We start from the raw sequence: 26,680 nt of genomic DNA, 5'->3' as shown, positions 1-26,680 counted from the left end.
TCATCCGTTGTTTGTCCTATTATGAGATCGAAGGTACAGCTGTTGCCCAAGGGTAGGCTGAGGACATGGCACCCCCATACGCGCTGAGATCATCATAATCCTGCGTAATGTTCTTCCCCAGCAAGATCTTCTCAACAAACTGTAGAACAGAAGTACTTTGAAGTATGGTCAGCACATCTTGAGGGATATACACATGTCGATAGCTCATTTCAAGGGAGCAAATGTGAGACTTACTACCCACTGAGATCACAGTGTCCACCGCTTCTCACGCTCATGCCAATCCTATCACCAACACCCAACCACTCATACACGAGCTTAGCAGCCGGGTATACGATGATGGCTGTCCCCTTGCTGTTTGTATATGGATCACCGGTCCCTTGGTCAATGACCAGTGCCCGCGGCGCAATCGCAGCAGCAATGGTGTGAGCATCATAGGGGAGCCACTCCGAGTGATTCACAAAGGTGCCCAATTCATTATCACTCCACCATGGCGCCCCGGCCTTGGAGTTCTCGAGGGTTTCGTCCTGCCCGCTCAGATTGTGAAATCTGTATGGACCCAGGCCCTGAACACCGCTGGACATGGGCATGGTCAGTGTGATGCGCGTGTCGAACAGGCCGGCTGCGAGGGCGCCCTTTCCAAGCCGCGAGCATCCTGTCACACCGACGCGCGCCGGATCGATCTCTGGCACAGTGAGGTTGAGAGCATCAAGAACGCGGTGAAAACCCCAAGCCCACGCTGTGAGAACTCCTGTGTGCGTAAAAAGAAAGACGCGGAATTTAAGTCAGTCTCCGTGATGGAATGAAGATACATGCTCAAGATGACTTGGTTACCGATGTCTCTGCCACTGTAGATATCCCAAAACGCCCCAGTCTTACCATTGCTATCCGCAGCAACGGACGTGTACTCGAAGCCGACAATGGCGATTCCCGCGGCGATATAAGGACTGTTGTCCATGCCACCAATATTTATCACGACGGGCACAGGAGCGGTTTGGCTCGCTCCAAGGGGTAACTGGATATCAGCCACGAATTTCCCTGTTTTCCCGCCCGCCGTGACAGCAATGGTGATAATGTTCCCGGATCGCGTTGCGGTCACATTCTCGTCGGAATGATCTGGATAGTAGCCGTATTGATAGTCCTGAAGCAGCTGCAGGATCTCTGGCTGTCGGCATGCGTACCACTCGTCAGGAGTCTGGATACGACCACTGGCTTTGCCATCCATGACGGCCTGGGCGAAGTCTGTGAGGGAGTCATTGCCCGCGTTGGATGTGGTGGTGAGGCCAAGAGGCAGGAAAGGGTCAGGCATCGTGGTTTGTTGTGGCAATGAAGACCATTGTGGGAAAGGCAATGGGACTGTCGCGCACGATGTGGCCCTTCCAGATGTGCTATAAATGAAAGCCTGTTCGAGAGGTGTGATCCGAGAGAAACTCGCAGCCACGCAGAGTGAGAGGATCGTAATAAATTCAACGTCTTTCCACATTGCGAGATTCTGATGTATCGAATCAGCCAGCCCCACGATCATTCATTCAATCGTCAAATAGGTGATAACAGATTTGTGAGATGGGCGACATTTTCCAAGGGCTTGTGCTGGATTTATTGATGACAGAGTAAATAGGTCCTCATCCAATCTACCGGTAACGCTCTATATATCCTCCGCCTATGTAGTATTCCGTTCTTTAACATGAATATTAGCCGCACTAATGACGACAATCTAATTTGGCTATGTCAGAGAGAGAACGGTTGCTCTGACAGGACTGCTGGCCGATATGAATCTATATTGACCCCGCCTTTGAGCATGAGGAGGGCAGTGAACATGCCCAGCGAAGTCTCCTCAGAACAGGCGGATCATGGACCCGTCCATTGCTAGAGGAACTGTTGTAATCGACATCAAGAACAATGCAACCATATTCGACGTGATGTTACAGCCAATTAGCTACGCTGTGTTGAGCAAAAATGGAAAGGATGGTAAGACGTTGATGACGCTAGACGGAATGCATGACACAAGACATCAGAGGGATTTCCATTATTGAAATTGAATTGTATGTATTTTGGCACAGGTTTTACATTTTCATGAGACACAAAATGCATGGTGAAAGTGGTGAAGAAACATCAAGGAGGGATGGGGTGTTGACGGGTCTAGAGCGCTGCCCCCTGTCCCAGCGATAAGATAAGATGAAAGTACCCCGCCAGCCCCACCAAAAAAGTTCAGGCTCAGGGCTGAGTTGTGACGCAGAGGATTCACAGAGGGCCAACTTTGACTTTTGACTTCTCCTCAAAACACTCCTTCAATCTGACACGACGAGTGTCAAGATTTAAAAAAAGAAAAAAAAAAAAAAAAGAAAAGATGGCCACAGAACCAGTAACAGATGCTCTAAAAGAGCCACAACATATCGAGCCCCCACCTGGCGAGGCCGAGAACGAAGACGAGCTCGACGACATCTTCGAGGAAGACGACGACTTCGACCTGGACGGTCCCTCCTATAACCGCCAGACCACCAGCGGCCCAGCCGGCGCGAAGCCAGCTGCCAACACGCGCGCAAGCGTAGACGACCAGATCTCCGCCCTCTCCAAGCACGCCGCCAAGATCCGCCTCGACGATGTCAAGCAGTCGCAGGACCGCGACAAGGACAAGGCGGACCGCGCAACCTCCGAGCTGGTCCTGGACCAGCGCACCCGCATGATCCTGCTGCAGATGATCAACCGCGGTGTGGTCAACGAAATCCACGGTGCTATCAGCACGGGCAAAGAGGCCAACGTATACGGGGCTGTGTTGCACCCGGACGACGGGAGCGAGCCGGTCCAGAGAGCCATCAAGGTCTACAAGACGGCGATCCTCGTGTTCAAGGACCGCGAGAGGTACATCACCGGCGAGCACAGATTCAAGAGCGGGGCCGACAAGGGTAACAGCAGGAAGATGGTCAAGCTGTGGGCAGAGAAGGAGTTTAGAAACCTGAGGAGGATATATGCTGCTGGCATCCCGTGTCCCGAACCCGTCTCGCTGAAGCTTCATGTCATGGTCATGAGCTTCCTGGGTGACAAGAAGGGCTGGGCGTACCCGAGGCTACGGGACACTGGTGTAAACAGTGACGAGGAGTGGAGGGACCTCTACATCCAACTGCTCGGCATCATGAGGCGGTTGTACCAGGTCTGCAGGCTGGTGCACGCGGACTTGAGCGAGTACAATATCCTATACCACGACCACAGGCTATACATCATCGATGTGTCGCAGAGCGTTGAGCACGACCACCCTCGATCCCTCGAATTCCTGCGTATGGATATCAAGAACGTTGGTGACTTCTTCCGGCGCCAGGGTGTGGACACTCTTGCGGATCGGACCATATTCAACTTTATCACTGCGCCCGAGGGGCCAGTAGAGGAGCCAGAGATGAAAAACAGCATCGAGCACCTCTACGAGGTCAGAGTTGCCGCTGGAGATGATGAGCAAGCACAAGCGGATGTGGAAGTCGACAACGAGGTCTTCCGAAACCAGTACATCCCTCAGACATTGGAGCAGGTCTACGACATTGAGGTTGATGGTCAGAAGATCGGTGCTGGCCAGGGCGACTCCCTCGTCTACCGCAACCTCCTTGCTGATCAGGTCGTTCTTCCCAAGGACGGAGAGGCTGCGGCCGATGGGGCAGGCGACAGTGACGGCTCTGATGATGAATCTGATGATGGAGCTGCTCTCAGTGACGACGACGACGACGACGACGAGAGTGACATTGGAGAGACTGATGGTAGGCCGCGTGGGAAGCGATTCCAAGATAAGGACGAGAAGAAGGTAAATACACCCCTTGACTGGCCCCAACAAAAGGATTTGCTGCTGACATCAATTACAGCAACACAAGCAGGCAGTCAAGGAAGCGAAGCGGGAGAAGAGGAAAGAGAAGATGCCCAAGCATCTGAAAAAGAAGATGGTCTCGTCAACATCTAGAAAGAAGAAATAGATGCTATTATATGGGCTGCGAGGCCTCGCAAGGCCACGCATGCAAGACGAAACCACTTTCTCTATTGAAATGGTCTATTTTCTTTCTTGTTCTTCACCCCCATTCCCGAGGACATACACAGCTCTATCGGATGACGAAAGCTAAAGCGTCCGGACAAGCAGCGTCGTGAGAGTTCCGACTTCTATGTCCAAACATCTGCGCTGCCTTGATCTCGGATCTGACAACTGGCTATGCCAGTCTGATGACCAAAGAGAGCACTGACGATGAGAATCGTGGAGTCCAGAAATTTGAATGCCCTTGGTCTCACTATTAAATCAAGCATCACATATCACCACACCATCTTTAGCCCCACCCCCCCTCCCCCAACAAAAATTCAAAGCCCCAAAATTCCGGTGAAGATGCCGAGTCAACCAGCAAGCCAGCTTGTTTGATAGCACAATCCTCTATTTCTACCTTATTTCTGCTGCATAGGAGGCGAATACGCGGGCTGTGGCTGCGCCATGACACCCTCAGACTGATACTGCTGAGTGACGGGCTGAATCCGGCCCCGCCCCAAAGACTCTCGATACGCAGCCTCCTTTTCCTGCTGCACCAAGTCACACAGAGGGCAACAGCATGCCGAGCACAAATCCTCCACCGAATTCCCGTCGAGGTTATACTTGTCCCTGACCTCGGACCGCTGCATCATGATAGGTATCCAGTGGACCCCAAAGCAGCCTGCTCCACAATAGAGTAAACACTATAGTTCACATCCCCGATCACACCGTCAGCAACTTTTCTTTCTTTTTTCTCTCTTCTTTCTTTTCCACTCTTGAAACCTACAGATGTGTTGCACCGTTCGTAATTCTGCATATTGGCCCCCGACTTCAGCCGGTGATGCGTCTTGCCAAACGTGAGACACGGGCAGCAGCACGTCTTGAAGCACAGCCCCGCAGGCGAGCAGAACCCGCAGTAGGAAGCGTGCCACTCCGAAACGTCCTCGTCCGCCAGCGCGGAGCCGGTGTGGTGCATGGTCTGCAGAGGGCCACCGCCGCCTGGAGGACCGGCTTCTTGGGCCTCGCGTTGGTCAATCGGCCCGTGAGCCGGTAGCGGTGGTGAGGAGGACATGTGGTGGGGGTCTTGGTATGGTGCTTGCACTGGCACCTGGTAGGGCTGTTGATAGGGTTCCTGGTACGACATCTTGAGCGGCGGCGATGGTTTGGCCTGAGGTTCGATGATGTGGTATCGATATCAAAGGCTGTGGTGTTGTTTATAAGGATACAACTGTTTCCCAAACGAAAGGTTTTCCAGAGCAGGGCAGGAGATCAATTAATTAAAATAAGTATCATGATGGATGCCGAGAGCTTCTGCCAAGCGTGTTCGGCTGAATATGCTTGAGGTGAGCTGTTTCGGTCACTAGGCTGCGGATCTAATTGCCAAAATGTCTCACATGCTAGAGATGTACAAAGAGGTGCCCTGGATACTGCTTCATGTTCACAGATGCTCTCGGAATGGCGAGTGGGCTAAACTTGGAGTCTCTGGCTACCGCATGCAGCTTCGGGTCGTAGCAGGACTTTGATTACACTTTGACTATATAGTAACATTTAGACTTTCCCTCGGTTTATCCACTACTTGCATATCCTTAATCCCTAGATCAGCCGGTCTATTATTATGGAGTCAACTGGCGGCAACTCGTTTTCATTCACTTCAATCCACGATGAGCCCAAGTAGCCACAGACCTTCGTCTGCAGGAAATCAGAAACCTGGTCGCTCGGGATTCCCGTAAAGTCTCCTAGTAGATCCAGTGTGCTGACCATGACCAGGGCGTCCTCACAATCCAGAAAGACTCGGAAATTATCAAAATGACTGAATGGTCGTCTAGACCTGTGCGCGAACCGCATCAAACCCTTTCCGACGATACGAAATCGGTTCGAGCTCGTCGGGACAGATGGAGTCTCTTCTCTTGCAATTAAGACGATATTCAAGGACGTGTCGTCAAACTTTTTGCCATTTTGTATCAAACAGTAGTCTCCCGACTTGCACGAGGGTGGCAGAAGAACCGAATCTGATATCGCTTGGCTGCTCAGAAGCGCCGGGCTGTAGACTGGCCATTGCTGTATGATGAGCTGAGGCCCTTGGAATGCGCGAAATGCGCGCAAGGACGTCCAAGGACGCCATTGTAAGCCGTCATGCTCGAGGCGACACCCCAAGAACTTGGAGAGCCATGCACTCGAGCTCTCTCGGTCGCTGTCAGCGGGGTCATCTTCAAGCTTGTGCCTGATCCGGGCTGCCTGCACCAATTCATCGGGCGGGTCGATGGTGAGTTTAAGATTTCTAACAACGGTCAACGCCGTATCGAGGGGATGCCAGCCGTCGCTGATGCTAGAGTCGCTCCGCAGCCTTTGCAATACTTCCAGAGCGAGATCGAATCTGTCTTTGGTGTAGTCCGGCTGTAGCGGCTGCTCCCCACGCCAATCAATCATGGCCAAGACCCCGTAAATTGTGTCTCTTGGATCCTCACATGCTAAGGGTGCAACGTTATGTACAGCCATCTCCATGGGTAGTCTGACCTCATGGTCGACGCCCGCACACAGTAGCGGCCACGCCTTTCTGGCTGACGGTTCACTCTGTCGAAGAAAGAGTGGTTGATTAAGCGATTCGAGGTACGAGTTATCCAAGAAACCGGCGAGTGTGTCGCTAGAGTCCAACACTTCGGAGAGCGTGCACAGATAACCCCTCCTCTGCACACCTCGGATGTCTGCAGCCAGCCGTCTGAACAGAGTCATTGGCAGCGCGTCTCGTCCGCAGCAGAGGTGGACGTTCTGTCCAAGAGCCAACTCCTGATAGACCCAGACGCGCGAGAAGTACGAGCGTCGTACGAGCGCGCCCAAAGAGGCGTAGAGTCTGGGTATGGTCAGGAGATGTCGGATCATCCACATCCGTATGGTCCTGGCTCTCCGGTCGGGAGTTTCAAGTTCATCGAACACGACTGCGTTGTTCTGTAGTGTCTGGTATAAGAACTCGCTGTCGTCTGCGTGCTCACCCACGCAGGCCAGCACCAGCTGGGCCTCGTGGAAGATCCTGCCCATCATGGCGACCTGACTGCTCTTCTCTTGGTTGCTCTCCTGGTCGATGCAAATTGCATCGCACCAGATAAAGTTCCTCTCGTTGTCGCCGTACCAGCTTGCCTGCTTGAGGACATACTCGCAATTCTGCCGGACTCGCATAAGAGATCCGTTGACTAGGACGAGCGTGGTGAGATCTGGGCTGCCCCAAGTATAAGAGATGGCGCAGTAGGTTGGCACCTCTTCTACTGGCCATACCGACATCTCGCAATGGACAGAAACTGGTCTTCCCTCGTCCACGCTTGTCACCACAAGCAGCCTGATGTAGTTCTCTGCATCTGGCAGGGGCTCGTGTCTGAAAGCTGGTTGATCTGTCGCCATTCTCTAATGGCTGATCAGTGGTCTGGACGTAGTCGTGAGATGAAATGTCACAAAAGCAACCATAATGGTTGGTAGCCGCAAGCTCATAGAGCTTAATCTGAGGATTTCAGCACTTTCAGCTCCGGACACTGTATATCAGCAGACCGCATATAGCTCGAGATGCCAAGTGCTTGGCGTACTAAGTCCTCACCACACCTTACCATCCTTTTCCCGATCGAGGAGGGCCTAATTCGGTCGCCTTTTCTAGGTGGAGTAAGAGGCGACGTTGACAAGAAGGAACAACGTGCCAATTATATGAAGGCCGGGGGCAGATAATCTAATTCAGTCCAAGGCATTGCCAATAAGGGGAAAACAAACTACAAATGTGCTGATGGGCATCTTGTTTACTGATTTTCGTGATTATCTTGATTGCCATGTCTGTGCTATGGTTGGGATGTATAGTCGGTGTTGCACAATGAAAAAGATGAGGGGAGTGACAAATGAGCACAAAAACACCTGCAGCTTTCATTTGGCCCATCGCTAATACAATCAAGTACTCGTAGGGACGAAAGCCTCAGCTTGACGGTTGCTCCTACATCAGAAGCATATTACTCCGTTTCGAATGCACTTTCCCTTCCCATTTATTGATGATGCGTGTTTGCGCACGTCAGCTTGTCAAGAAATCGCTCTTCGGACGAACTACTATGCATAGCTGACTCAACCTGTGCCTCCTTCCTGATGTAATCCATCCACCTTCTTTCCAACTTCCGTCTTTGTTCCGACTGAATTTCGATTTTCGTCTTTCGACATTAGAAATTCAAAGAAATCATCTCGACCGCTGAAAATCCCCTCCAAGCATCAAGTTGGCCGATTTATTATCATTATCATTCCAACCTCCCTGACCCCACCATGCATGCAGGCAAACACCCCACCTTCTACTACCCCATCGAGACGCCCCTCTCCAACGACCGGGTCAAGCTCATCCCCTTCGATGTGGACCTCCACAGCGCCGCCTTCGTCGACCAGTCCAAGGACTACCCACAGCTATTCGCTCATATGCCCAGCGGACCATTCCAGACAGTTGGCGCCTGGAAGTCCAGATTCGAAGACCCGTCCTCCTTCTTCTCGCCGACCAACCCGTCCAGTTTCGTCTTCGCCATCATCGACACGACGCGCTCGCCCTCACCCGAGGACGAGGATGGCGAGCTGGCGGGTGTCGTCCTATACATGAACACTTCCAAGCCGCACCGTAGCACCGAGATCGGCTTCATTGTTGTGCTGCCCAACTACCAGCGCACCCACGTCGCCACCAACACGGTCGGCTTGTTAATGCAGTGCGCATTCGGCAGCCCGGACGAGGGAGGGTTGGGTCTCGTGCGGGTCGAGTGGAAGACTAGCACCGCGAACATCCCCAGCGCCAGGCTCGCCGAGAAGATTGGATACAGCAAAGTCGGCGTGATCCCCTATCATTACTGTTTTGCGCTAGGGAAGAGGACTGAGAAGGTCAGTAATGGGAAGCCGCTGCCGCCCGGGAGCGACCCTGATGACCTGTGGAGAGACACTGTGGTCTACAGCATGAGCTGGGACCAGTGGGAGACGGCGAAGGGGAAGGTCGAGGAGATGATGGCCCGGTGAAGCGATGGTGTGTTCAATGATTGACCTGCTCGTTCTTCTTCCATATGTTGCAGCCTACAACGATTATAACCCAGCAGATCATGCGAGGCCGACCTACATAGCTGCATATTTTGTGTGGATAATATTATTATCCTTTCCGATCAGCTGGGTGCGGGTCTCCGTCCCTTTATTTTCTGCTCCTCCCAAGATTGAGAGATGGCAGGACTCAAACTTTGAGAACATTTCGAGGACATTCAAAGGATGAGGGCTGCAAAAATAAGACGAAAAAAAAAAAGAAAAAAGGGAAGAATGAGTGTGTGAACTCAAACCATTAGACGATTGATGAGCTAGCCAGTTCTACTATCACTGATCTGGCAGCATGAAGCAGGGTAGTTGCAATTGGTCTTGTCTGCCTATTGATGTTTTTTGTTTTCCTTTTTTAAGTAGATTCTGTTTGCCATGTCTTTCCAAGCTCTTTCAAGACTGCATTTCACAATTAGGTGGAAAGGCAAATTTGCAGTCCAAAATCTCGTTGTATAGCGACTCAGTGAGTGACCTGAGTGCAGGGATGAATCATGAGCGCCCCCCGCAGCTCAGATGACATCAAATATCTTCTGAATAATCTTCTCACCTCACTTCTCAAGAGACAGCGTTCAAGAACCACTGCCACAACCCGCTCCTTTTCCCTTACTCGAACAGGCCGTACAGATCCGCCGTCTGTCAAGCACCATGGCCCAACGATCCTCCCTCAATTTTCTCATCACCGGCGCGGGCCGCGGCATCGGTCGGGGCCTGACCCGCCTCCTACTAGCCAAGGGCCACCGCGTGTTCCTCATCGACAACAACAAGACAGAGCTGGACCACCTCGTGTCCGCACACCTGGCCCCGTCTTACCCCAACACTGCCTTCCAGGCGTCACTCACCGACCTCCGCAACCCCACTGCGATCCGCGACGCCGTCTCGCACGCCGCCGTCTTCTTCGACCGCAGGCTCGACGTGCTCATCAACAACGCGGCGCTGACGGGCACGGTGGGCCACAGTGCTGCCGAAGGGCAGCGGTTCGAGGACATGTCATTGGACGTCTGGAACGCCTCCCTCGAGACGAACCTGACCGCGCCCATGCTGCTGAGCCAGGCGTGCGTGGAGCTGCTCCGGCGGCAGGGCGGCGCGGGGTGGGACGGCAGCGGAGGCACGATTATTCACATGTCCTCGACACGGGCGAGGCAGAGCGAGCCGTTGAGTGAGGCCTATGCCGCGACCAAGGCGGGGCTGATCGGGCTTACGCATGCGATGGCGGCGAGCCTGGCGGACGACGGGATCACGGTGAATACGATCCTGCCCGGGTGGATCAATGTGGCGCAGGAGTGCAAGCGGGCAGACGAGGAGGGACTGAAGTGGGAGGATGAGTTGAGCGAGGAGGATCACAAGTGGCACTTTACTGGCAGGGTAGGGAAAGTAGAGGACGTGCTGGGTGCGGTTGAGTTTTTGGTGAGGGAGAGATTTGTCAATGGGACGGAGATCGTGTTAGATGGTGGTGTGACTAGGAAGATGGTTTATCCTGAGTAAAGAAGTAGGCCTGGAGTTGCACAGGCAAGTAGTATTCCGTGAGTTGACATCCTCTTCACACATTGAATGCAATAATGGCTCGCACTTTGCAAAGTCTCCTACTCTCGTCTGGATGACCAGAGATGACCGCGATATACGGACGTGGTCTTGAGCCGTCCACGTTGCCTTCAGTACGGACCGAGTTCAAGCTGAAAGTGAGCTCCCCAGCGTGAGCCATGACCACCGCCACTCAGCTGAGCACTGGAGATCCCGAGACCAGAGCTGGACCTCACGTTTGCTGGCTCGGACGCGGTTTGAAACCATGCAGGTGACATGGCAGCCCATGACTTGAGCTTCTTGTGCTGCAGGTGTTGCCAGGGCTGCCCCGCGTCAGGGGTTGGGAGGTCCTAAGGGACAGCGGGCCGGCCCACTATAGCACGCTCCACATCAGGGCCTGGCTTTCTGGCGGTCAGGGTCTGCGTGGGGCTGTAGCTAGCTCTCGGGCCCCACGACGCTGAGGGGCTGTGTTTGGTCGTCTGGTGATGTGGAAGTCCACAAGGTGTTCCAAATTCCGAAGCTTCGGAGGAAAATATTCCTCGTGTTTGTGTTGGAACCTCAGTTTGTAGACTGCAAATAAAGCCGGATATTGAACTTGTTTCTGCTTGTTGACCTCCTCTGCCCAACACTCCCTCTCAAACTCTCCCACCATATAATAATCTACCTGTATCGACCTGTGAAGAGTACACCGTGCCAAAATGCCACGAAAGAAGGCACTGATTATCGGCATCAACTACACCGGTACCAACAATCAGCTGAATGGCTGCATCAACGATGCCATGAACGTACGCGATTTCCTGGTGACTGAGCGTGACTTCTCGGACAACAGCCACGATATGGTCATCATGACCGACGACCCAGAGAATGAGGGCACACCATACTGGCCCAGCGGAGAGAACATGTTGGCTGCCTTCAGGTGGCTAACCTCGTACAATGAACCTGGAGACAGACTTTGGTTGTCATACTCGGGACACGGCGGTACGTTCCTCGAACAAAAAGAAGAAGGGTGGAAGGCAAAGATAAAGAATGGCAGTTGACCACTAGGCGGCCGTATGTTACTGACAAGATGAAGGCCAGGTCAAGGACGAGGACGATGACCGGCCGTCAGGCTTCGAGGACACCATCTGCCCCGTCGACTTCCAAGAGAACGGCCAGATCACAAGCAGTCAGGTGAGTGAGATAGGACCTGCACACAAATAACCAGTGACACGACTCACAAACGCTGACTGCGTGTCCCCACGCCCAGCTTCACCGATCCATCGTGACGCCCATGCACCCCGAAGCGAGACTAACGATTCTCTTCGACTGCTGCCACTCGGGCTCCGCATGCGAACTGCCATACGTCTTCCGGCCTGACGAAGACGGCAACATCAACTTGATGGATCAGATCAAGAAGGGTGTGGGGCTCGTGCGTGCCGCAGAACACCTGATACAGGGCGGCTGGAGCAGGGAGAAGGTGGCGGATGCCAAGATGCTTCTCGGTGGTGCAACCGACTTCTTCAACAGCCTCCACCATGCCAGAGGCAACATTGACGATGAAGGGCTGGCAGCAGAAAATTTTAAAGAACATTGGGAGAAGGAGAACAAAGACGTGTGGATGTTCTCTGGCTGCCGTGACGACCAAACGTCGGCAGATGCAACCATCTCGGGGACGGCCACAGGAGCTATGTCGTGGGCCTTCATCGGGACCATGAAGGAGAGCCCCGAGCTGAGCTATGTGGAGGTACGTGGTGCTGACATTGCGATCCTTTTGGGAAGTGTGGATTTGGAAACTGACAAGTTGGATAAAGGTCCTGCAGACCACGCGAGAGAGGCTGCTCAACAACTATGCTCAGATCCCCCAGCTCAGCTGTGGTGGCCACTATGATCTCGACCAGCCGCTTCTGGTGAGTACCCCCGCCATCTCTCTTCCCATCAATGTGCTAATACGTGGCAGCTGTAACGACCTATGCGTTGATAGGTGACAGAAGAGTCAATGATGATCTCATAAGAAAGATCTGCAGACATGGAAGCAGTCGGTATAGAGGCTCTTGGTTGATGGACGGATGGAGAAGACAAGGAGAGGCACTGAAGAACTAGTTAGCCCAGTGGTTAGCATCCAGGCAAGACCAAATTACGGGGGCAAGGAAGGTGTGGAGCTTCAGTAGCGCATGATGACTCAGCACCTTGACTGGGCCTTTCTGCCTTCGAACTCTCACTGAACTCTAGCTCAGTTTAACCTCAGCTTGACCCAATCCATCATGACCTATCGCTAACCAGGCTCCATCAATTGCATATAAAACTTCTTGGAGAACCAGTTCCATCTTATACCCTCAAGAGACAACAAATTGGTCACAATGGATCGCAATCAACAGGCAACCACGACGACGTCTCTCATGTGTAAGCGAATGACCTCCACGAGAAGCAGCGACGGTCAAGAGCACCTGTGCTACCCGTTGTGCTACGATGTTGAGATGCGCGCTAGAAACCCGTGCTGATCATATTGCGTGACCAGTCCGAGAGGGAGAGACCATCGCCGAGATTCTCCAGGCCTACCAAAAGCTCGTAGCCATCGCTACAGACCGCATCACCAACAAGGCCTCCATCGGCCAGGCCGCTCATAATAGCATGGCCATGCAGCTGGAGACCCAGAGGCTCGTATGCTACCGCCAAATTCACGTGCTCGTTTTGTATCCAGCTGACCCCAGCCTGCAGATCAAAGGTGTCGAGAACCTGCTCGCCCTGACCCGTCGGATACGCGAGCTCTGGATCATCGGGCCCCTGCGAAAGCCAGAAGAAGACGGCCGCCAGCTGGAGGAGTCCATCAATACCGATGTGCAGATCGTCGCCGATCTTCTGAACCAGCTGCGTTCACATACCCGACAGCAGTACGTCAGTGCCGGCGGAGGCTACGGGCAGTATGTCGTAGGGTCACTCGCTCAACCAATACCGCCCGGAGCGGTGCCGATGAGTGCAGCACCACCACCACCACCACCACCACCACCAAAGGGCAGCGGGACCTCCCAAGAATGATTCGTCTCGAGAACACAATACCAACAGCGGGAGATGAGGCGACTGAGTTGGCCCATTCATCCCCCGGGTCCCCAATGCGAGGATTTTCAAGGAGAAACAGCCTCCTAGCTGAGCGTGCCAGGCTGCAATCCATGTTTTCTGGGCGGTCGCTTGGCTGGAATGTGGCCTAATCCATATGCCGGAGGCTCCGAAGTCTACTACTTACTGGCCCTCCGAGCCTGTTGAGCAGAGACAACTCGTGCATTTCAGGACCTCCAATTATCGTTGTGACAGGCGGGCGGAATAGGAAGCCCTGTGCTGTCCCGATCCTTAAGGTACGTCATACAGCCCGTCTCGTTAACTTCCCCATATATAGCGCCCATAGTCACTCACTAGTGATTAGCAGATGAGTCGAGGCACATGCATCTTGAGTGAGACGTATCCTGAGGAAGCAGATGATACATATAGCTCGCCTTGACGCCGCCTGTCAATCCAACCCATTCGGGCATGGTCTTGTCCAGGCCAGAACCAAGTCTGAGGGGGCCATAGCTCCTTAAGTACCCAGCATTTCCTGTATAGTATTCTTAGTGCATGGAGAACTGAATGAAGGCGACGTACCAGATGCGCCATTTTGAACGGAACGTTGTTCTTCGGCACTAGCTTGTATGCTGAGTTATGCATGCGTACTCGATGAAGGTACTGGCGTCCACGGTCTTATCCCTTTGGGATTGGTTAATTTTCACATAAAGTTGTGAGGATTTCCTGTGTTGCGTTATGTCTTGTCTGTGTGAGTGGTGTCCAGTCACAAAGCAGCACCCGAGCAGAGGGCACCATATTCTGAAGTAACCGTGATGTCGTCCTGAGGTATAAATCATAACGTCCCCTGGTAGCTTTCCTCAATCAGTCAGACTTCTTTTCTGCCAGTTTCGAGTGTAATGTTAACCGGAAAGCAAACTGACTCTTGAGTTCAATGCTCAAATTGTTACGGCAATACAACTTTGCTCAGCTCTTGACGATGCAGTTCTACTACTATATTCTGTCCCGGAACTATCGCGCACCGCAGCATGCCCCTCATTGCATGTGCGACCATCCACTCCATGGTGGGGAGCCCTGCCAAGCGGACCTGTTCGGGAGCTATAGGATCTGCCAGTTCTGTACGAATGGCCACAGGGCCCCTAGGCAGGATGGGATCGGTGGAGGAGGTCCTAGGCTTGGCGCTAGTGTGGGCATACGATGCGCGATGGGAGAAAGATCGGGAGGTGTGTCCCGGGGGGCGGGGGGGGGGGGGGAGGTTCTAGTTCCAGCGTATTCGATTTATAGTAGGTGTTAATTTCGATGGTAATCGCATAATTCAAACCATTCCAATACATGGTATGTAGTATACCTCTTGTTGCAGTGCCGGTGCTTGCACACCCATGTATAGACGCAGCATTTCGACGAGATACATCTGCTCTTTTGTTTCTCACTGTGTCCCCATGGCTTGGCTTCTGGAGATGGACCACTACATATGACTGCTATTGATCATGGTGTATTGGATATAAGTGCACCAGCCTCTCTCGTGATTGGCAAGAAGTTCGGTACCTGAGCTACTAAGCTATGTAAAACGTTACATGGCGGCTCCTCAGATGCAAGGCAAGGACAGGGTACATTGATTGTTCGGGAGCCAGCGCCACCAAACGGACAAGGATGCCAACGTTTGCGCCTAGCCTCATCAGAATTATCACCACCACCACAAGCTCACTCGACACCATCGCCACAGACCACCAGTAATGGTTCTTGGCTAATCCTTCGCAGCTCCAAGACATCATTTGAGCCGTTCATATCCCATCTCATCCTCTTGCCAAGACGCCTTGGCTTCTCGTGAAATGCAAGCCTCCTGAAGCACCATCGCCTGAAGAAGAAGGTGTTCAAGGGCTGTAGGAGGATCACGAGGACTTGGCAGCTCACTATCAACTTCTCCGAGGAAGCGTTTTGGCTGGAGGCGTCTGGAGGCTACTCGTAGAAAAACGCTAGAACACTTCTAGGGCTATGGAGGCTCGATGGCGTGATGGCGCTATGTCGTTGCCCAGAGTCAGTTGGCGACGGCGTTCGGGGGGGAAGACAGCACGAGAAGCGGGGACTTCCGAAATTTGAATAATGATTTGAATTATAGATTATTCCTTTTCTCGTAAGTTTTTTCTTCTTTGGTGCACGACGATAGCCGCGAGAGCGGGAAGATTGTCTGCGCACAAAGATTTATATCAGTATTTCCTAGTGGCGAAGGCTGTATACATATGGAGAGCAATAATGTTGTTGGTAAGGAACATGAATTGGTACTATGTACAAAATGATGTATTCCATACATTCTTATATACCTAGCTAGCCCGGAATACACTTGTTCATCACTGTACTCTTACGGGAAAACGAAGTACATAGCAGGCTATTTTGAAGCTCAAACAAAGACGATGATATTCTTTCGACGTCGAGCGTCACTCAAATTAGTCAAGAATGCGTAAGGAAGACGCGTGGTTGACACCTCGGCCGACCTTATCAAATGAGGGCCCTACGATAAAATTTTTTACCTTTCGTTCGCTTGTATGTTCTCGCCTCTCTTTGTTACCTTTGAACCAACGCCAAGATGATAATGCACCATCCAATTCTAACATGACCCGCGTGTCCCCGGCACAATGGGCTTTGCCAAGTCGCCTAGCGCTTTACGTACTCAGGGATGACGACTTGGCGTTTTTCATACACTGGAAGGAACCCAATGTATCCTTCTTTCCCTGACCGACTCACTGACACAATATGCCTGAAATTTGGACAACTTGTTGGGAAGCCACGACTTAAGCCGAAGCAAAGTGTTGACGCTGAGAAGAAATGGCATGAGAAGGCCCTAAAGAGCTTGTTTCCCCCCTCTTCGTCATTCGAAAAGAGCAGCTGAAAAACCTTCGCACCGCCCTAGGCTTAGAACATTTTCCACAAAGCCAAATAGAGAGCCAGCATTTGATATGACGTCCAAGCAGCTGGAACCTCCTTTCGCCTCCCAGCTGATACTACCGTACATGGAGTCTAGTGGCCAAAACTACTCTGTCTAGTAGGAGGAGGAGCATCCGATTTCACGTCCCCCTAGATCTAAAAACAGGGTACCCTGCTCTCATCATTCGTTGGCCCTCGACATGTGGGATTGGGTGCGTATAGAGGCCGGGCTAGACGATGGTCTAGAATTGAAGACGATCATGCCTGAATCAAGAGGATGTTCCGATTACCATCTTTTGTCGTCTAATATCCTTATTGGGTAGGCTGACTTATGATAAGGAAACATGAGCTCTTGGCTGTCACACGACCAGCCCCACGGGCCTACATATTGACACTCGAACGCTCTTCTCCTCCTGGACATTCCCAGCTGTCTTTCCTTCTCCCCAGACTCTCTCACTCCACACCCCCAGAGTTTTCCCTTCCCTCCTTGCTTGGCTAAAAGCAAACGCGCTGAGAAATGTCGCAGACGGTGAATCTCGACAGAGCAGAGCTCGCCCAGGCGGGACTCGCAAAGGAGGGTCTGAATCCTGGCCCGCCCCTGGGCACGGTTGAGGAGCTTAAAGCTGGCAAAGGCAGCATGGACGTGAACCACAACATCGACCTCGTTCCCGCCGGCTCTTCGGAAGGTGCTGAGGGCCTTGTCCTTGACGACCAACCCACGGAGGAGGAGATGCACACGCTGCGAAGGGTGTCTGGCAAGATCAGCTGGTCTGCCTACTCGGTTGCTGTGTGCGAGCTGGCTGAGCGTTTCTCCTACTATGGCTCAAGCATTCTGTACACCAACTTCGTGGTGCATGGTCTGCCTGCTGGATCCAACACTGGTGCGGGCTATGGCCATGGAGGTCAGTCTGGTGCTCTGGGTCTGGGCAGTCGTGCTGGTCAGGGCATCTCCCTCACCAACCAGTTCTTTGCCTACCTGGTTCCCCTCTTTGGGTAAGAGAGCCTCTTTGATACTCCTCCGTATATTTCTGTCTTCGACAAAGAAAGAGGGAGAACCAACTCACTAACGCTGGTGGTGACCAATAGTGGCTGGCTTGCAGACGCCAAGCTGGGCCGGTACAAGACGATTCACATCGCCATCTGTGTCTCCATGATTGCGCACGTTATTCTCGTGGCCGCCTCGGCTCCGTCTGTCATTGTGCACCAGTCCAACGCCCTGGCGGCCTTCATCGTCGGTATGCTGGTATTGTGCATTGGCACAGGTCTGTTCAAGGCCAACGTCGCACCCCTCCTCGCTGAGCAGAGCCACGACCGCAGGATGTACGTCAAGACTCTCAAGTCAGGCGAGCGCGTGATTGTTGACCCGGCCGTCACCAATACGCGCATCTTCCTGTACTTTTATTTCGCCATCAACGTGGGCTCGCTCGCCGGGCAGATCGGCATGGTCTACGTCGAGCTGTACGTCGGCTTTTGGCTGGCATTCCTGCTGCCCACGGTCCTGTTTGCCATCTGCCCCATCATCCTGGCCGTCATGAAGAAGCGCTACACCCTCAGCCCTCCTACCGGCTCCGTACTGGGCAAGATGCTGAAGATGTTTGGCATGGCCATGCGCGGGAAGTGGCTGTCTACCGTGTTCAACCCGACCAAATTCAGGCGGGAGTTCACATGGGACGCGGTTCGCCCTTCTCTGATCCCGGAGCATGAGCGCCCCGGCTGGATGACGTATGATGATGCCTGGGTCGATGAGGTCCGCCGTGGGCTGAAGGCGTGTAAAGTGTTCTTGTTTCTGCCCATCTTCTTCCTGGCATACAACCAGATGACCAACAACCTCACGACGTAAGTGGCCATTCCTTGAACCGCCCGCCCTCCCTCTTCACAAAACCATAGTGATGATTTTGCTAACAAAGCTCAACAATAGCCAAGCCTCGACTATGGTCCTCAACGGCACGCCTAATGATCTCATCCAGAACCTCAATCCCATCTCCATTGTGATTTTGATTCCCATCCTTGATAGGATCGTGTACCCCGGATTCCGCAAGATGGGTTTCAACTTCACGCCGCTTAAGCGCATGGCCACTGGTTTCCTCTTCTCCTCCCTCTCTATGATCGCGGCCGCCGTGATGCAGTACTACATCTACAAGATGTCACCCTGCGGCGACCACACCACCGACGAGGAGTGCATCGCCCCCATCAACGTGTGGGCGCAGTGCCTGCCCTATGTCCTGGTCGGCATCTCCGAGATCTTCACCAACACCACCTCGCTCGAGTACGCCTTCTCCAAGGCCCCTGAGAACATGAAGTCCATGGTCATGGCTGTCAACCTCTTCATGTCAGCCATCTCCAGCGCGCTGGGCCAGGCGTTTACGCCGCTGGCTGGCGACCCCAATTGGGTCTGGAACTATGGCTCAGTGGCAATCATTGCCGCCGTGGGCGGCGTGGCTTTCTGGCTGTGCTTTAGACACCTGGACAAGGAGGAGGATATGTGGAATAACCTTGCCAAGAGCAAGTACAAGGGAGCGGCTCAGCCCAACGCTGGCCACACCGCTGACGACCAATTCGCCGAGAAGGCGTGAGAGCACCGAATCTTGTTGGCCCTGCCCATCGAGAGGATGGCCATGATGTTGCTGCGGGTTGTCGGCTTTCGTACATGTCTACCTTCCTCAATCATCGAAAGCAGCTCAGCTCAGCTTGCATTTGTGTGTATATATGTATGTGTGTGTGTGGTGATTCGGGGACAGACAGTACATAAGAGTACATAAGCCGATTAACTCTAATAGCACGCCATCCATGTCGGAGATTCATAGTCCCGAGATCCTTTCTACTGTACTCCTGGATGCAGATTCAAAAACCTTGCCTCCCCCCGCCTCTTTTCCCCCGACGATTTCTTTCCTTTTATGACTTATTCAAGGAGCGCGAAGTGCGTCAAGTCATAAGTGGCAGCGTTCCATTACATCCGGCCATTTGATCCCCCACCTTCCGTGTTCTGGTGCGGCGGGCGTATACGTGTACAACGTGGCGATCCTTTCGTGTTCTTTCTTTCTTTTTTTCTTTCTCCTGGGCTTGCTGCGCCCATGTGAAACAAGAAAGAACACCTCCTGGAGACAGACAAAGCTGTGACAAGATTTCACTAATGTGGCAGATGTAACCCCAGGGAAGCGTGACTGGAGACGTAACATACTCTAGTACATGGTAGACGGGGGTAACAGTACCTTGGTGGCTCGCAAGTAGGTTCCGGTTTAGTGAACCATCTGTCGTCAGGATCCAGAACTATTCAGGCGATAGGGGCGGGCAGTATGTCCCGAATGAGACAGACGGGGAGAGTTTAGGAGTTTGCCTTGGGAGCTCTTGGCACCCCTCCTCCCCTGAATGATAATAGGATTGTTGCTCCTATATCCACCTCCACGTTGTTCATTATTCTCCTTGGAGATGCAGTTCAAATCTTGCATCTGGTACGGGACATTTTTGTGCAATGGTGTTGTGTGGTTAAACGCTGTAGCTCCCTACTTTTAGATTCCTTGACGAGAAATCTAACCCCGGTCATCTTACTGGGTTTCTTCTCCTTCGCCAAGATATCATATCTCGGTGTTTCTCGTCTCTCAAAAACAACCAATTGACTTGTCTCAATTCACCCCTTGACTACTGACGGCCTGCCTGCTGTAATATTGGTGTTTTATATCAGAGTCCCAGCCAGACGGAACCGGATTCTCAAAGGATGGGATATACCGCGTGCCATCGACATGGCTATCCACCCACCTCTGTGGTACCGGATGCTTAACTCGATACGGCCTGCCTCCAGCACCGAGGTGGGCCACGTCGCCGGGGTTCGTCATAACCCAGCAAGCTGAGGTCGCTTACAATTGCCCTACGTCCCATTTCAATCTTAAGCGAAGCATGGGCTTTGTTGGTACCGTGGATCCATAGTATAATAGTACCGTAAATCGTTGGGAACAACCGGCCCCCAACACCAAGTCCCGGTTCCCTTGCCTCTCCACACACCAGACGCAAAAGGGGACCAACTATACTAGTAGGCTACCATAGTCTGTAACTTAAAGACAATATCACGTTGCTGTATATTCATTGGTTCAATTGTTACCGCCGCCGACACAATGGCTCCGACTCTGCCTCTGCAGATCATCCCACAACGTCTCCAAAGAAGTGAAATTTCGAGGATCGACAAGGTTCCGTCCTGCCTCATATTCCATATGACAACTGACCACTGGAGGAGCCCATGAGTGGGTTTGAGATCAGGTGAGGGAGGTGAATTGCGTGTCCTCATCGCACGCTCTACGTTGAGAAAATGCAAACCGGGGATATTTCTGCATCCTCATTGGAGGGAAAGGGTCGACTGCAACACGTTTATTATCTGACGGGAATCGCCGTTATGGATCCGTTCCTGGGCGCATCTATTTGATCAGGGCATGTGGATGCAGGCTGGGGGGCGGATCTTATATGTCAGATTTGGTATTTTTATGCAGAGGTTAGAAGGCTTAAACAAAGTAATATTACGTGATGAGTACTATGGTACGCCATTGTATACTAGGTTGAGGGGGCTTGGAGTTAGATGCATGGGAGAGGGACCGTGCCCCGGACTCTGTCAGGAGAAAGGAGGAGGGAGGGTGGCCTTGTTGCATCGCGTGATAGGCTACATGGATATCAATCTGGGAATATTGCTGATCGGCCTGCTAGGACAATTTGTGGGACTGGGAAAAAGAGATAAAGTAAAGTTGGCGGCGAGGCAAAGGCAGCTTGCAACATAACTACTAAAAGAGGGGGGGGGGAGGGGGAAGGTTTGAAACATTAATCGCACACACGCACACATGGTGACACAATCCCCTTTACCGTAATTAATCTGAACTGGAGAGTTTTCTCTATTCTCTCTTTCTCTCCTGCAGTGTCTTTCGCACCGCTATTTGTCCCCCGTCTCATCCAAATCGGTCGGTCAGCACGTTTCATACCCCCCTGCGCCCCGGAAAGGATTGGACTCCTTTCGCCGCTCTGCGAACCACGAACCGGCACTTACCTTCGGTGCCCCGACGTGCAGTAGTCAAATCGCATAGTGCGTGGAGTAGTTCGACTAGGGGAGTTTGAGTAATTGACGACATGTCATATGAACGAGCAGGCATGGTCTGTGCCCGATGATAAGGAAGCGTGTTGTTGTTTTTCATCGCTCTTCTCTTTTCCCCCCCCCCCCTCCTCCCCTTAAACAGAGGCCGGACGTGTCGAAGGGCCGTGTAATCCTGAATCCACTTCCTCCCCATACTTCCATTTTCTCACAACCCTTCCAATTGCTATACCGGTTTCGTTTAATCCTTAGTATTGCTGGATCAATACACCAAGTCTTTATGTGAGAGTGCGCGAAGATAGCCAACCATGGCTCAAGTGCCCGACGGGGCAGCAGGAGCGGCTGCTGGCGTGTTGATATGGTCTTCCATTTGCTTCCTGAGCAATTGTTTGTTCATATGGCTGCTCTGGGGTGCTCAAGAGAGACGCAGCTGTAAGTCCTCTTCCTTTTCTGGGTGTGACTGGTGGCATATGTGGTGATGCTGAGCTCGAAGGTTGGAGCTAATGAAGGTTGAATTCATTACAGTCATATTCTACATTTCTTGGATCACTCTCCTCGCCACAGCTACGAGTATCATCTCCCAAGCCAATGACTGTTTGTACGTATATTCCTCTAACCTTTATCGTCGACAAGAATGCTCACAATGATTAATCTGACCGTGTGTGTAGACATTACAAAGATATCATGTGGACGAGGCTCAGCATAGCGCGAGCCAGCCCCGGCAGCCCCGTACCGGTCGCAACGAATGGCTGTACCGGAGTTGATCTCGCCATGGCGTGGATTAGTACGTGGCTGTGCCGCTCCCTCCTTGCTTCCTGGAAGCCTAGGAGAATAGTCGAAACTAATGATGGTGGGATCAACAGGATGGAGTTGTTACGTCGCTGAGGCTGGCCTCGCTTGTTCCTGGGCATCCAACCTCACCGCGGCTGTGTATGGGTGGAATACGATCCCACGCGTTCAACGACATCTCAACATCATCAGCGAGCTGGGCAAAGTGATTCCTATCATGGCTGTCACAGGGTCCATGTGCCTCCTCTATATCTGGAGGATCCAGCAGTCCTACTGGTGGTATTACTTCGTCGTGAACTTTTGCTGTAAGTCGAAAGAGCACCACGAATTGTTTGGCCTCGAAGAGGGAAAATATCACTTACTCACTACCTGTCCCTCTCACAGACTGCTTCTTCCTGATCGTCGCCGATAGCATGATGTTCCTCATCCTCATCGAGTACCTGCAGACCCACCTCCTCCTCCGGCGCATGAACCACCAGCAGCGCCGTGACTACGTATGCCAGGCCTCAGACATACCCACCCCCCACAGCAGGTCCGACTCAGAAGGAACAAGCATCTTCACCACGTCCCGCTCACGAAGCTTGCCCGGGTCGCACTTTGGAGCTCTTCAGCAGCGGGAGGGAGGAATATACGACAAGTACCTCATTGTGCGGACCTTCACCCCCTTGCTTATGTTGAGGTAAGACCATATTCCGAAACCCGAAGCGGTGGTGCGCTCGAGGCTCAATCATCGTTGCCACTATAATCAAGAAGCACACACCCCACTCCCTTGGGTACAGACATTGGATGTGTATCATGTTAGACGCTAACACATCAACGTACCATCACAACCAGCTTCTTCGAAGTCTTCAACATCATGGCCAGCAGAACCCAGCGCGAAAAGTTCCAGCAGCTGGCGCAGGCCACCGCCCCCGACCTGTCGGCCTCCACCGCCCGGGCCTGGTTCGCCAGCTACATCCCAGGCTGCCTCGCCTCCCTCGTCCTCCCCCTGGCCTTCGCCACCACGCGCAACTTCTCGGAGCGCCTGTACCTGACCTTTGTGCCCGAGCACTTCCAGTCCTCCGAGAGGCGGCGCAAGTTCTGGCATGCCAGCGAGCTGGTCTACGCCGCCATGGACAACGACAAGGGCATCCTGTCGCGCCAGAAGCGGCTGCTGATGGAGGACCGGCTGCAGATCGAGGTCACGTACGAGTTTGAGGTGCGCTCCGAGAAACCTGCGAGCCGCGAGGCGGTCGCCGAGGTGATTGGCAAGGGCGGGAGCGCGTCGTATCCGTATAATGTCGAGGATCACAAATGGGGCGATACCGAGAGGATATTGCCCAGGAGGCCGAGCGTGTCGTTCGTCGCCCCGGGCCGGAGCTCACGTGGACCACCAGGGTGAAGGGAAACCGAGCCTTTTTCGTTGCCGCTGTCGAATCTCAAACGTTTGACATCCGAGACCACTTGGCCTGACCCTTGTGCTGTCTCGCTGGCTTCGCCGACGCGATGAGGACGATTCGCACAAAATCATAGGCCATGGGCTAGCACGCCATGGTCATGGGGTATTATTTATAATCCGCCAGTGATGCGAGTTCTCGGGAGATGAGAAACCTCCCAGGGAGCGAACACATGTGCCTCCACCACGAACGAGGAAAGACGGATCTACGAGCGACTCGCCCAGATTTCTTTGGTCAGAGAGTGGAAATGGTTGCAGCCCAGAGGTTGGCTTGCGCTGAATGGCCGATAGCTCAACGCCTTCTTGTCCCGTTACATAGCCGGCCAGAGGCGAGCCCGCGGGTCATTCCACGGACAAACCATCGAGACTACACACAGCAAGGATGGAAACACAAAATATCCGACGATGAAGGAGGGGAAGCCCGGTATAACCGTGTACTGATGCCGTCGAGCCCAACATCGCAGAAAGTCTGTGTCGTCACCCAGCACGCTACCGCAACTGAAGCGAAATATGAAAGGAGTTGAGACGTGGACGAGTGAGGGAAGAAAGGAGGACTTCAAGAGTTGACCGGGTTGGTAATCGAGATAGATAATAGGTTTCTCCGAGCGAAGCCACATGCAGAAGATTGGTCAGTGAGCATGAATAAAAAAAGTTCACCAAATACTCGCACATGATTCCTCGATTATGGTATCATTTCTTTCTTTCTTTTTTTTTTCTCTCTTTTCCCCACTCAAATCACCTCGTCTATGCTTTTCAGTGGTCAAGATCACTTCTTGTCTCGACATCGTAGACCAAGAGTGACCACATGCCTAAAGAACATCGTAGCGACGACAATCACACATCAACCCTCATCACCAACGCCGTCCTCAGCATCTTCATCATCGCCCACCAGTTCCTGCTCCAGGTCCTTCAGGGTCGACTTTTGCTTTGGGTCAAATCTCTCCTTAGGCTCATACGCAGCATCGAAGCCATGAGCTGTGACCCACAGGAAGTAGTTTGTGTTGAAGCTGTCGAGTTGGTGAAGGAATACATGGAAACTATGCTGGTGTCAGTTTCTTCTGCTTTTAAGCTAAAAGACAGTGAGTGAGCGAGTGAGTCTCTGGCTTGACTTACGAGGCATCCTTCTCCTCCGTATCCCAGATCCGTGTGTAGATCTGCTTGTGCTTGAAGTCCTCGATCTCTTTCTCGTACTTGTCAAAGTTCAGCGCCTCCTTGCCGAAGTTTTCCTGTGCCTTCTTGCTGTAGGTTTCAAACACAGGCCTCTCGAGCAGTAGACCCAAGCCAGGTGCCTTGGGGATGCTGATCCGGGTAGGGCCGTAACTCTCCTTGATACGCTCGAGCGGCGCAGCGCACCGCACACTCAGGACGGCCATGGCGACCATCTTGCGGATCTGATGCATCATGAAGCTCTGGCCATGGACTTTGAGAGACAGCCACTCTGTATCGCGGATCTGGATGGGCTTTGGATTGACGACGAAAGATCGGATAAGCCGCTTGGCGGAGGGGTCCTTGAAGGTCTTGTGGACCGTGTAGTTGTGGAAGTTGTTGGTGCCCAGGTATTGGTTCAGCGCGGCCTGCAGCTGCTCAACACGGGCAGGTGTGACACGGTACCGGCGCTTCGCGGCGACATAAGCAGCCTTGATCTTCTTCAGAGCGATCTCGGCGGCTGTAGGCTGGTACTTGGTCTTGACGGTTGTGCCGTTTTCCTTCTCGCCAGCTGCTTTGACGGTTGGCTCAACGCCTTCCTCGACCTCGGGCGCGACTTGAGGCTCGCCTTCGCTCTCGACTTGCGTCGTCTCGGGTGTGACATCTGCCGCATCGACCTCTTTGTCGGCAGAGTTGTCCTCCCCAGTCTTGACCTTCTTGGCGTCGCGCTCTTCCACTTCATCAGCCTTACGCTTCTTCTGTGCAGTCTCGTCCTCCTGCATATTTTCTTGCGCATCCTCGGAGGCATGAATCTTCTGCAGAACCTCCTCACGCGACTTGTCATCTAACTCGTCGAGGATAGGCTTGATGTCGTTCTTCTCCACGTCGTCCCAGTAACCTTGAACATCCTCCCAGGCCTGGAGACACTCTTGCCAGACGCCCTTCTCCTTTGCCGCCTCGATGACCTTCTTTCCGAGAAACGTCTGCGGGTGGGGTGGCAGGAGAGTATAGCTGGGGAGGAGGTACTCGTACCATCTCGAGTCGCAAGCCTGGTAGCAGTTGAAGGCATTGTTTGTCCGCTGGTAGCCCCATACACGTATCTGCTCGGGCAGGTGCGCGTTGATCTTGTCCACGATGTCGGCATCCTCAATGGTGAGCTTCAAAGAAATGACATTGCCAGCGGCGTGCACACCTTTGTCCGTTCGGGCGCAGCGTATAAAACTGGACTTCTTGGGGTCGTCGGCATTCCTCTTCTGGATGGCACCTGCAGCCACAAAGGCAGCGAACAGGTCTCCCTCGATGGTCTTCTCATCGTGATTGATCTGCATGCCCTTGTAGCCTGTGCCAGCGTATCCAATAAGTACGGCGACCTTGCGCTTGGGCCGGCGGTCCTCGGCAGCGATCTCCTCAGCGGAGAAGGGAATGCTCATGTTTGATGGCTTCGGGGTATTCGAAGCTCCATCTTCGCCATCAGCGACTGCATCGTTGTCTCGGTTGTTGCGCCGTTGTCGTTTGTGCTCGTAGATCTCGCGGCGGTCTGTCATCAGGGCATGGCCACCCCTTGCGGTTGCGTTAGTCGAAGGCACTTGGTAGCGTTTTCTTCAGTTGCAAAGTCCAAAGGCACAAGTAGACAAAGAGGTGAAGGGAGAGAGCCAGGAATGGAGCTTACTTGAAGTCGCCTCTACCTCGACCACCTCGGCCACCTCGGCCACCACGGCCGCCTCTGCCCTTGTGT

General features: G+C 53.0%; 11 protein-coding genes across 11 annotated transcripts; 7 read left to right on the top strand and 4 right to left on the bottom strand.

Moving 5' to 3' along the window:
* Positions 1 to 19: 19 nt before the first annotated feature.
* Positions 20 to 1,480, bottom strand: M406DRAFT_245757 (family 15 carbohydrate esterase; the record flags this gene model as incomplete). Its single annotated transcript, XM_040916355.1, has 3 exons — positions 20 to 155; positions 235 to 748; positions 832 to 1,480. The coding sequence occupies 3 exons, from the start codon at positions 1,478 to 1,480 to the stop codon at positions 20 to 22; spliced, it is 1,299 nt and encodes a 432-aa protein (XP_040780705.1).
* Positions 1,481 to 2,288: 808 nt separating this feature from the next.
* On the top strand, positions 2,289 to 3,990 carry M406DRAFT_354126 (Serine/threonine-protein kinase Rio1). Its single transcript, XM_040922836.1, has 2 exons — positions 2,289 to 3,781; positions 3,840 to 3,990. The coding sequence occupies exons 1-2, from the start codon at positions 2,345 to 2,347 to the stop codon at positions 3,945 to 3,947; spliced, it is 1,545 nt and encodes a 514-aa protein (XP_040780704.1). The 5' UTR covers positions 2,289 to 2,344; the 3' UTR covers positions 3,948 to 3,990.
* Positions 3,991 to 3,994: 4 nt separating this feature from the next.
* Positions 3,995 to 5,273, bottom strand: M406DRAFT_320048 (uncharacterized protein). The gene is made up of 2 exons (XM_040919339.1): positions 4,770 to 5,273; positions 3,995 to 4,686 (listed from the first exon to the last, which is right to left on the bottom strand). Exons 1-2 carry the CDS (start codon positions 5,124 to 5,126, stop codon positions 4,402 to 4,404), a joined length of 642 nt encoding a protein of 213 aa, XP_040780703.1. The 5' UTR covers positions 5,127 to 5,273; the 3' UTR covers positions 3,995 to 4,401.
* Positions 5,274 to 6,013: 740 nt separating this feature from the next.
* On the bottom strand, positions 6,014 to 6,573 carry M406DRAFT_354123 (uncharacterized protein; the record flags this gene model as incomplete). The annotated part of the gene is made up of 1 exon (XM_040922835.1): positions 6,014 to 6,573. A coding segment is annotated over exon 1 (471 nt), but the record flags the coding sequence as incomplete, so codon positions are not given.
* A 1,614-nt stretch (positions 6,574 to 8,187) lies between these two features.
* M406DRAFT_354122 (uncharacterized protein) lies at positions 8,188 to 9,513 on the top strand. The gene has a single exon (XM_040922834.1). The coding sequence runs from the start codon at positions 8,261 to 8,263 to the stop codon at positions 8,984 to 8,986; it is 726 nt and encodes a 241-aa protein (XP_040780701.1). The 5' UTR covers positions 8,188 to 8,260; the 3' UTR covers positions 8,987 to 9,513.
* A 138-nt stretch (positions 9,514 to 9,651) lies between these two features.
* M406DRAFT_354121 (NAD(P)-binding protein) lies at positions 9,652 to 10,596 on the top strand. Its single transcript, XM_040922833.1, has one exon. The coding sequence runs from the start codon at positions 9,695 to 9,697 to the stop codon at positions 10,529 to 10,531; it is 837 nt and encodes a 278-aa protein (XP_040780700.1). The 5' UTR covers positions 9,652 to 9,694; the 3' UTR covers positions 10,532 to 10,596.
* A 522-nt stretch (positions 10,597 to 11,118) lies between these two features.
* On the top strand, positions 11,119 to 12,820 carry M406DRAFT_76528 (uncharacterized protein). The gene is made up of 5 exons (XM_040925951.1): positions 11,119 to 11,545; positions 11,640 to 11,737; positions 11,814 to 12,290; positions 12,358 to 12,453; positions 12,504 to 12,820. The coding sequence occupies exons 1-5, from the start codon at positions 11,266 to 11,268 to the stop codon at positions 12,507 to 12,509; spliced, it is 957 nt and encodes a 318-aa protein (XP_040780699.1). The 5' UTR covers positions 11,119 to 11,265; the 3' UTR covers positions 12,510 to 12,820.
* An 83-nt stretch (positions 12,821 to 12,903) lies between these two features.
* Positions 12,904 to 13,579, top strand: M406DRAFT_66210 (uncharacterized protein; the record flags this gene model as incomplete). Its single annotated transcript, XM_040924979.1, has 2 exons — positions 12,904 to 12,946; positions 13,062 to 13,579. 2 exons carry the CDS (start codon positions 12,904 to 12,906, stop codon positions 13,577 to 13,579), a joined length of 561 nt encoding a protein of 186 aa, XP_040780698.1.
* Positions 13,580 to 17,150: 3,571 nt separating this feature from the next.
* On the top strand, positions 17,151 to 19,086 carry M406DRAFT_335557 (putative peptide transporter; the record flags this gene model as incomplete). Its single annotated transcript, XM_040921060.1, has 3 exons — positions 17,151 to 17,506; positions 17,600 to 18,349; positions 18,432 to 19,086. The coding sequence occupies 3 exons, from the start codon at positions 17,151 to 17,153 to the stop codon at positions 19,084 to 19,086; spliced, it is 1,761 nt and encodes a 586-aa protein (XP_040780697.1).
* Positions 19,087 to 21,883: 2,797 nt separating this feature from the next.
* Positions 21,884 to 23,745, top strand: M406DRAFT_66208 (uncharacterized protein; the record flags this gene model as incomplete). Its single annotated transcript, XM_040924978.1, has 6 exons — positions 21,884 to 22,007; positions 22,101 to 22,173; positions 22,244 to 22,359; positions 22,439 to 22,669; positions 22,749 to 23,043; positions 23,199 to 23,745. 6 exons carry the CDS (start codon positions 21,884 to 21,886, stop codon positions 23,743 to 23,745), a joined length of 1,386 nt encoding a protein of 461 aa, XP_040780696.1.
* Positions 23,746 to 24,670: 925 nt separating this feature from the next.
* On the bottom strand, positions 24,671 to 26,465 carry M406DRAFT_237614 (pseudouridine synthase; the record flags this gene model as incomplete). The annotated part of the gene is made up of 3 exons (XM_040916065.1): positions 24,671 to 24,836; positions 24,913 to 25,472; positions 25,551 to 26,465. Coding segments are annotated over 3 exons (1,641 nt in total), but the record flags the coding sequence as incomplete, so codon positions are not given.
* Between the last annotated feature and the right edge of the window lie 215 nt (positions 26,466 to 26,680).

Source organism: Cryphonectria parasitica (assembly GCF_011745365.1).
Source record: "Cryphonectria parasitica EP155 unplaced genomic scaffold M406scaffold_1, whole genome shotgun sequence".
Lineage (NCBI taxonomy): Eukaryota > Fungi > Ascomycota > Sordariomycetes > Diaporthales > Cryphonectriaceae > Cryphonectria > Cryphonectria parasitica.
Note: the sequence above shows the minus strand (reverse complement) of the source record. Positions and strands in the feature narration are given on the sequence as shown.

Excerpts from the sequence above, each read along its gene's own strand:
- M406DRAFT_354126 (XM_040922836.1), top strand. The coding sequence starts at position 2,345 with ATGGCCACAGAACCAGTAACAGATGCTCTAAAAGAGCCACAACATATC. Across the intron at positions 3,782-3,839 it reads AAGATAAGGACGAGAAGAAG|CAACACAAGCAGGCAGTCAA; the intron begins GTAAATACACCC and ends CATCAATTACAG.
- M406DRAFT_320048 (XM_040919339.1), bottom strand. The coding sequence starts at position 5,126 with ATGTCGTACCAGGAACCCTATCAACAGCCCTACCAGGTGCCAGTGCAA. Across the intron at positions 4,687-4,769 it reads ACGAACGGTGCAACACATCT|TGTTTACTCTATTGTGGAGC; the intron begins GTAGGTTTCAAG and ends TGTGAACTATAG.
- M406DRAFT_354122 (XM_040922834.1), top strand. The coding sequence starts at position 8,261 with ATGCATGCAGGCAAACACCCCACCTTCTACTACCCCATCGAGACGCCC.
- M406DRAFT_354121 (XM_040922833.1), top strand. The coding sequence starts at position 9,695 with ATGGCCCAACGATCCTCCCTCAATTTTCTCATCACCGGCGCGGGCCGC.
- M406DRAFT_76528 (XM_040925951.1), top strand. The coding sequence starts at position 11,266 with ATGCCACGAAAGAAGGCACTGATTATCGGCATCAACTACACCGGTACC. Across the intron at positions 11,738-11,813 it reads GCCAGATCACAAGCAGTCAG|CTTCACCGATCCATCGTGAC; the intron begins GTGAGTGAGATA and ends CCCCACGCCCAG. Across the intron at positions 12,291-12,357 it reads CCGAGCTGAGCTATGTGGAG|GTCCTGCAGACCACGCGAGA; the intron begins GTACGTGGTGCT and ends AGTTGGATAAAG.